The sequence below is a fragment of the Diadema antillarum genome, unplaced genomic scaffold (assembly GCF_040938485.1).
Source record: "Diadema antillarum isolate AM-2024a unplaced genomic scaffold, OU_Dant_1.0 scf00000144, whole genome shotgun sequence".
NCBI lineage: Eukaryota > Metazoa > Echinodermata > Echinoidea > Diadematoida > Diadematidae > Diadema > Diadema antillarum.
In genome coordinates, this window is record NW_027271033.1 from 448420 (window position 1) to 458195 (window position 9776).

General features: G+C 39.8%; 1 protein-coding gene across 1 annotated transcript; it reads right to left on the reverse strand.

The window, feature by feature from the left end:
- Window positions 1-125: 125 nt before the first annotated feature.
- On the reverse strand, window positions 126-5750 carry LOC139721493 (macrophage mannose receptor 1-like). Its single transcript, XM_071632806.1, has 3 exons — window positions 5567-5750; window positions 1900-2080; window positions 126-363 (listed from the first exon to the last, which is right to left on the reverse strand). The coding sequence occupies exons 1-3, from the start codon at window positions 5748-5750 to the stop codon at window positions 126-128; spliced, it is 603 nt and encodes a 200-aa protein (XP_071488907.1).
- Between the last annotated feature and the right edge of the window lie 4026 nt (window positions 5751-9776).

Sequence of the window (9776 nt, forward strand, 5' to 3'; positions counted from 1 at the left end):
AAAAGCTACAAAGTGATGATGTCCTTTGCACTTCTTTCTTCTATGTAGTGAAGTGTTACAATTACATGTATTTTGATTACAAAGTCACAAGAACATTGACGAGTAGGCATACAAGTCCCAAACCGTTACTTACTTGCGTTGTAGTGACATATATAGTAGCGTGTGGAGCTGTCGCATTCATCATGATGCCACTGGCCAGAATCATCCCTGTCCATGTAAACGCACACGGGATTTTCAGTACCACTGTAGGTGTCCATAAAATTGGTATAGTACACGCTGCTTACACCGCCAAATTTCACCGAAGTGTAGGCTGTGCCAGTTCCATCGAGAATCTGCTGGACCCCGATCCAAGCCTTCTCTGCTCTAATGAGTGCAGTTATATGGAAAGTTAAAACAAACAAACAAACGAATAAACAAACAAAACAAAACAAAACATAGATGATTGGTAACATAATTCTAGAAGCTGATGTCACACGTCAACAAATGTACACACAAACAAACGGCTACATCTTGGGTATTGCTTTTCTTTTGTTTTGTAGATTGAAAACCTATTCGCATTTCTAACAAAAACACTGTCATCTTGACTCAGCCCTACACTTTGCAAGAACATTTTTATATTTCATATAGGTTTATATAAACCCCCTTCCATTAGATATCACCATAAAATGTTAGGGCAAAGATACACTTTAACTACCTCCCAAACAGTGTAGCCCTATATGCATTTACACACATAACATAAACTACCTTTCTTATAATACTCAAATGACTTTTTCATTATAGTCCAAAGAGTCACGGCGTCTTTTTCCCAAACTTAACACTCAGTTATCATTATTGATGTTTGTTCCTTCCGGAGAGAACTCTCTAAAATTGAGGCCATGACTGCACGTCGTGCATCATTACGATACGATGACGTTCGTTTATCACAATAAATAAAAGGTACAAGGAGATTATCTCACTTGAGTATTTTTAGGTGTTTTGCTCCAAAGCATATAACTTATGTTTGATTGATTTATTTGGTTGATTTGCCTCCTTATTTGAGGAGGGATTTTATTCAAGCGCTTTCAGTAATTAATACATTAATCAAAATTTCACAACATTTTACAACATAAAGTTCATTAACTGCAGAAGGAGGAAAAAAAATGATATAAGGTTACAGAGAGAAATGACAAACTATGACTCAAATTACAAATAGGCCTACATGAATATCATGGGGGAACATAGACATCGGTATAGTTTAACAGCTAGAAAGTGCAGATAGTTGCCAGTGCTAGACAAGAGGGCGTATATGATTCATACACGCTGTTTAAGGTTTAGTAAAGTGCATGTGTTGCTATAGTGTGTGCACGTGCTATAGTGAGGATACAATCTGTGACAAACTGAGCTAACTCACCGCCCTAGTCATAATAAATCAATCAATCAAATTATACTGCGACAAAATATATTTAGTTAAGACTGGTTTAAACGACAATAAAGAGGCACAAGATTTTACGTGCTCAAAGAGGGTATTATCTATATCATAATGTCGAATCGCCCTTTTAGCACATCTTTAAGCTTAGGTGAATTTCTTATAGATGATAATCATGAGAACAACTTGCTGGCTGTGAAGGAATATGTTCATTAGGAAACAAGATATTTGGAAAAGGGAGTAAAGTAATGATGAACACGTTTGTACATGGATATAGCCGTTTGGTACAAGTTAGTACCATGAGCCTTGCGAATATTTAAACCATGGACAAGATTGTACCACCTTCATGAATTCGGGCCGTTATGTCGAAGAATAGAATGAGATTGAATGATGTGAAAATTTGTGTTCTTTCCTTTCACTGAAATAATCGTTATTGTCTTCATCCTTGTCACCACTTTCCAGACGATGACATAAAAGGTTTAATTATCACATACCCTATGGTCGGCAGATATGAATTTAAAAAATCGTTGTGATTCTCGTCAATGACCACGGCCAATTCAGCTCCCATGGCGATGCAGTCAGAACTCGCTGACAGCGCAGTCTCTCTGTCGAACGAAAACCAGAAGCACTCCGTTGTAGTTGATGTCTGGTAGGGAACCATGTTGGCTGGACATTCTGTAATAAAGAAAAAAAAACCAACAGTGACAACAAAATTAATGTTTAGGTGATTACGGCGTTGGGATTAAACGATTTTGAAAGCTGGATGCTAGTTATGAAACTGCCTTCAGACGGCCAAGGTCGAAGGTTGCTCTCTAGCGTAACCTGGGCCAAGAGTAATAGAGCTTGGTAGGTGATGGGCTACGGAGGATGCTCTTGCAGAAGCAATATGCTCAAATCTCACCGGGCTTGAAACTAGTTCGCGACTAGTTCGCGACTCTAGATTTTGCTAGTTGCAGAGACGTCTCCTGAAAATTACAGAGTCTCCGATTAGTCGCCAGTTAGTCGCAAGAAATTTGAACATGTTCGATTTTTCGCAAAGTCTCCGCAACGTCTCCATCAGTCGCGGAGAAGTCGCAGAGACTAATCATATCCGCGACTGCTGAGACGTCTCCGCGACGTCTCCGCGATGTCTCAGAGACGTCTCAGAGACGTCGCCGAGACCTGCCGGAGACCAGAAAAACTGGTGAGAGAGAGACGTCTCCGCGACGTCTCCGCGACTCAAAGACCCCGTTTACAGTGCGAAGCTCGGCCGCGGCTCGGCCGCGGCTCGGGCCAGCCCCGCTTCAGTGTAAACGCGCAAAAGGCCAAATGCGAGGCCAAAATTGGCCTCGCATTTGGCCTCGCTCTGGAGGTGGTCTCGGCCGCGGCCGAGCCCGGCCTTTTTTTTTTTTGTGTAAACGTAAACTGGGCCAAATGCGCGGCCAATTTTAGTCTGCCTTCCAAACCCTCTGCCTGTACTATTTCGCTGTTCAGGATATTAACCCCCTCAACGTCGAAAACTAGTATAGTTTACGGTGGTTTTGTCCTGGAAAGGATTTTTTCCTTCGGCAAAGGCCTTTGCCAGAACGGCGACTTCGTCGCCACGGAATTCAGTTGGCAAAGGGTCTGAAAACCAGACAATACAAAATTGCGTTTGTTTACAAGCAGAGCGCCACTACGACAAAATATTGAAAGGTTTGAATCAAAAGCGCGGCCGAGCCTAGCAGTGTAAAAGGACAAAATTGCGAGGCTCGGCCGCGCAATTGAGGCCGGGCTGTAAACGGGGTCTAGACGCTGTTTGACCCACTTAAAAACCACGTGACCTATCTGCGTGCTGACATCCTGCCTAGATCAAGTCAGGTGATCCTGCAACGGCTCCCTCATATTTGAAATTTTTTGGCACCTGCCATAACTCGTGTCAGAGACGTCTCCTTGGTGAGACCGCAAGACATTCTTATGTTGGAGACGTCTCCGCGACTGCTGCGACTGATAAGTTGGAGACGTCGCGGAGAAGTCTCCGTTGGTGAGATACTAGCTTTAGGAAAGACTCTAAAAATGAGATTTGATTAACTCATTATCATCCTGTCGTCTGCCTTTGCGGTCGAATCTCCTTTAAAAAAGTAACAACAAACACTAGAATATTGAAGATCCTACATAGAGCATTGACGTGTTGGAGTATTAACGGTTTAATGGCAAGAAAGGCAGTGAAATAACTGAACGCCGAGCTGAACATGTAAAACACAAATCCCCGGTCGCTAACAACAGCATGACTGCCCTACGCTGAACAGACTGCAAAAGAAAACGGAAATCATCGAGGCTGACGGTGGGTAAAGGCCCTACACATATCCTATATAGTCAGGGAAGTCAGCAAATGAGCCAAGGGAGGTGGAACTGACCATACCCTATATGCGCCTCCCTGAAGAACCTAATTGTGTCCCTCCTCAGGGGAATCAATGATCGCCTTTTGGTTGAATGACGCTGACCATGAAAATGAAGACACAGCATAGCTCATCAGCACATACAATACCCCCACTCCATAATCTGCAGCCATGAGCAAAAACGAAAAATGACTCGCAAGAGTCTCATACACATGATACGCTCAGTTCCAAAAGACGACAAAATAATATGTGTTGCTCGCAGTCTTATTGCCCTCGTTTAAAGGGGCTGTACTTTCGTGGCCACTTACGTTATCGGACCTTATGGGGCTGGACAGTGGTATAATTTGCCGTTACAACAATGACATTGTAAGCCAACTGAAAGAGAAACAGGAATTCCAGCTCCACTAGACTGCCAGACTTGACGGTCTCTTTCAACAATTAGTCTTTCATCTAATGACACTCTGTCTGTATTTTGGTCCTGAGAGGAGGACTGCAACAAAATGAAGACGAAGACAATCGAAAAATACAGATATCTGACTGGGGGAATATATGCCTCAATGCCATGACACCTGTTCACTATGAAGAATAGATTACTATTGGCCGTGGAATCACTTTAGTCTGTTATTAAACTGACCGTCCAATATTGAAAGTAGGATACTGACGATATTATGCCTCAGCTAGCTATTTATCTCCAGCCCTGGATCCAAAGAAACGCTGGAAACTATTACTACTCCAGGAAAGGAAGACCCGGACATCGAGGGGATACCCCTGAGATTTTCAAGCAGGGATGGCAACATATTGTAATATGGCATAAGACTAAGGATGGACCAGCTCATCAGGATCACAAGGGTGCTAACAATGCGATAGACAGAGCATCCTGTGACACCTGTGGTGCCTATTCACACTATCTAAGTTTGCATTATACCAGTGGTGTTTAGACTTCCAACCATTTCGTAGCGGGATCACTGTCCGTTAATGTGAAGGTTGCTTCTTGCGTTTGTGATGTCTGAAGACGAGAAACGAAGTCCTTGAAGTGATGCAGTGTCTCTACTTTTCAGGGGGACATTTCATGAAGCATTTTGTCAGATTTTTTTTCTAGTAAATTGTGACAAGCTACTGAAATCCTTGCGTCTGATTGGTTGAGAGCAAATCTGTTCGACAAATTTGTCTGACAAAACGCTTCATGAAATGCCCCCAGATGGCTGCTAACTCGCAACTTTTAATGTACCAGACATATTACGATAATCTCTTCAGCTACCAAAGCTTTCAGACTGACCATCAGCGTGCGAAAAGAGAAGGTGATGTTCCAGCCTGTTTCTTGCATTGCTCCCCCTCTGCCCTGCATCTAAATCGAGGGCACTGTACAACATTATATACCCCTTGCACGCCAAGTGAGTGTGTACAGGGATTTCTTAGGAAAGGCGTGTTTGCCCCTGATCGTAAGTGCTGAGCGTGAAAAGAAAGAAGACCAATCCCACCGTCTGCAACAATCTGGTAGATTGAATGAGCAAGCGTCACCCCTTTGATGAGTTGTCATTTCAGAATTTTCCACATCAGCAGCAATTAATGCGCTAAGAAGTGGATTAGCTCCATTCTACATTGATTCAGAATTGAAACACAAATATTACAAAACGCATTGTAACATTTTGTAAACATGGCAGAGTGAGTTTCAAGAGATATTGTAAATGCGTGTCTTCCCATCATTAACTTTAAAGCTCTAAATAGTCCGATTATTACAGGTTTGACGATATCATGTGGTGGTAATTAATCTATTTGTTACTTTCTTTATTCCCTACTTCCTCACCAGTGAAGGTATTGAATCCTTGTGGAGGTTCCTGGCAAACCACGCCGACGGGGAGAAAGGTCGAACACCAGTTATCACTCCACTCTCCAGTCGATGTGGTCATCCTCACACAGTCTTCATTTCCGTAGCGCTCATCGGGATCGGACCCTCCCCAAGCTGAAAATGAGATCGGTTGGTTGTTCATTATGGTCCGGTGGTCGTCTTCCACTGCAGAGTCACTTACACCGAGCCAGAAGACGCTATGACCAATTGATTAATAGATTATATACGTAAGTACATGACAATGCATACACACAGGCACACATAGACCTACATACACAAATAGTATACGTGAATAAATTAAGAAATATATGAAGAACTAAAAATATTGCATTTGGCATCAGAATTTTTGGTACACACCTCTTCTTGTTTGCCTATCAATTCTCGAAATTTTGTGGTATTTCCTGAAGATCAGATACCATACTTCATCTATTAATTTCCAATTACACATTTATCCTCCTGCTACGTAACTAAGAATGAATAAAAACATACGATTATTGTCGGTGTGATAAATGCTCACGATAATGTACCAGTACATGGTCGATATCCACGTTTAAATTTGATGCTCCTGGAGGGTTTTTTCTAGAGCGGAGAGTTATTCTTATCTACATATTTTCTTTCTGACTATGTAACTCTTAAACAATATGGTGATATGAATTATATCACATCAGATAAACTCATGAAAGAAAGACAAAACGTCTGTGCTGGCATTCCATGATTAATGGGTGCGTGGAACTTTGTCTGTTATAATCTCCTAAACTAAAATTGATTAAATAGTTTTAATATGGTAGTTGTTGCATTGAATTACAAATTAAGAGGAGCTATATCTCTTTTGATATATATGATGAAACTAAACATACTCGTAGCTGGAGGATGATATAACACTTTGTACAAAGGCATTTTCATCGGTGTCGAAAATGGATGGGACGTCTCCATCATACTGTGATCGGCATATCCGCCTGGCGTCCACAAACTTTCCCTCCTTTTCGCCGTGGAGATGATAGCAGTATCCAGTATAGGGACTTAGTAAGCCGTTAGAGCAGAATTGGGACTCTGATGCAGATAAAGGGGGAAATGGGCATGTGATGGATAGAAAGTAAGTCATGAGTACACACCAATTGAGAAGGAACATTACATAAAGAATTTATGTAATGATATGTGAATTAATGGACGTGGTTTTATCATGATTCAAAGTATTGATTATGAACACACACTACTTTATGTGAAAGGTTTGCTGTACCTCGAAAGCAACAATTTTGGATGGCATTTTCTGTATTCTAAGTGAGAGAAAAAAAAACCGCTCACAACTGATGAATATTGTCGAACAAACTATCATTATCAGATCATTAAAAGTAATTGAAGACGGACACGCGGTGAACAAGCACCGAATCAAGTTGACTTAGGACTGATGCACAGAATAATAAAACAAAATATTCATACACTCTATACAAATGCTGCGAAAATCAGCAGCATTGTCACATCTACATGCAATATTTTGTTATGTGTCCTAAAAAAGTTGCATTGAGCGTTTGTTCTTTATTTTCTTTAAATGCGTGAAAGGATGGTCAAGGTCTCTCGGGATTACCAGTCTAACACTTTTTGTTTTCAGTGATCTTTTTATTAATTCCATTTCCTTTGAGAATATAACAATTCAAAAAAAAAATTACACACAATCTACATAACATCTGTCATAAATCATGTAGATATTCCTACAGTTATGAGACATAATCCATAATCCATAAAACAAGAATAATCATTCAATTCATTTTAAGGCAGATATCAAACAGAAGAGAGGAAATAGAATGAATTATCCGATCATTCCTTTTTAACTACAAAACAAACAAGCAGAATTCATATATGCAATTGTGAGCAATTTAGCCAAACACTAAAAAAACAGGAAATGAAATTTCTATTATATCAAAAGAACGATGACAACAACAACAACATAAACCACCCTCATTCCCACCTTACCACCATACCCAACCCTCAACTACTCATAACTTTTAACTTTAAACCCTCCCCCCCCCAAAAAAAAAAAAAAAAACGTCCTTCTCATCTCTAAACCACCTCCCCACCCTCTACACCACATCCACCTCCTTACCCGAGACAGACACTCCCTCTCATCCACCTCTCATCTCATCCACCTTCCACCTCATCCACCTCTCATCTCATCCACCTTCCATCCACCCACCCATTTACACACCTACCCTACACACACATCCGCTTAAACACACACACACACACACACACACACACACACACACACACACACACACACATCCACTTAAACACACTTCCACACCCCCTGCACACACATTCACTCACCACAACACACAGTTATTTCTGCTCGCATTCAGAACATAATAATTATGCTAATTATGCTTAGGATATATGCTGCATACACACAATACATGCATGCACATACACATATCATACACACAATATACATATCCACATACCTGCATATATATTTTATATACACAATACTTATCTCTGAACTCAAAAATATCTAAAGAAAAGAAGTCAGTAATCAAACACACACAAAAGGGGAGAAGTACGGGTGCATAAATAAACTAATCCTTTACAAATTTTTTACACATTCCCATTTCAGCAAATGCAAACCCGGTTTATTTCTTCTTATGGCAATATCATTCTCTTCCTTTCGACATGTCATTAATGCCTTTTTTAATTCTACCAATGTCGGTGTTATTAACTGTGACCTCGCTTTATATAACATATGTTTAACTATAAGAATAAGAGTGTTGTACAGTTTGATTCTGTGAGAAGTTCCTTCTAAACCAATATGTATATCCCGCCAAGCTAAATTACGTAACTCTTCTAACTGAAAGTACTCAATGAAATCATGCCATAAAGATTTAACTTTTTCACAGTTCCAAAATAAATGCGAGTAAGTTTCAGAGCTTTTCCACAAAAGGAACATAAATTATCAGCCACAAAACCAAATTTTAGGAGCTGTTCCTTAGTATAAATCGCCCCGTGTAATAACTTATATTGAAATTCTCTTAAATCTCCAATTAGAGTTGAACTTCTGGGCCTTATAAAAATATCTCTCATACATACATCAGCGAAAACAAATTTTTGGTGTCCATCTCTAATTTCTAAACAGTAAGACTGCTTTAAAAGAGACACGAAATGTGAATAAATCTTCCTGGATTGTATCTTTTTTAAATCTGTAATTTGGCCAAAAAACTTTAAAGGTACTGTATATTAAAATCACTGACATCTACTTCATACCAATTGCATAAAATTCCATCATATTTCCCACTTTTCAATATTATGGACTCACAAAAACTCCATACATAAGCAATATTTTCACTTTGTAAACCTAAACTTTGAAAATAACTAATTGGTCTTATGGATTGTTTATCAAATAATTGTTCTAAGTGATAAACCTTCCGCTCATATAAATCTGCATTAAATATCATTTTCCCTCTCAATAAAAAATCTTTATTATTAAATATAATTGGATTAATTTTCCCTTCTTCAAAACTTCTGCAGTTATATACGTCTTCCCAGGCAGCTAACATTTCTAAATAAAACGATGGTGCCTTAAGTGAAAGTTTTTTAGTCTCATAATTGCAAAGAAATAAAATTCTACCTCCTACAGCTTTAAAACTGTGATCAAAGTATACTTTCCAACTCATATTTCGTTCTCCATACAAAAGTCTTTTTACCCACATCCAACACAATCAACAAACGTTGATGAGCACACACACACACACACACACACACACACACACTAAGTCACATGGATGGCCATCAGCACCTGTGATATTGAAATCCAAATTGCTTTTGAGTATAAATGGTTATCATGCCCTGATGTCTTTCCGTACTTACCCACTATAGGAAACAAAATGACTGTCAGTTGCCATAAAACAACAGTAGCTGAAGCTGTAGCCATATCCCAAGTATAGCAGCGTAGTCCTTCTTCAACGAAAAAGGCCTAATAGACCACTAGTCTTCTAACAGCGAGCGGTATCTTTCTGCCCTCCTCTTTGATAACGATCTCTTTATAGCCATCTGCCATGCAGCAGGGGCCTTTATCAATCAACAGTATTGATGAGGAAGCATATTGCGGTGACAACGGAAGCCCCTTCACAACACAGATAAATACTTTCATATTTACATCTATCATCTAGCGTTAAGATAA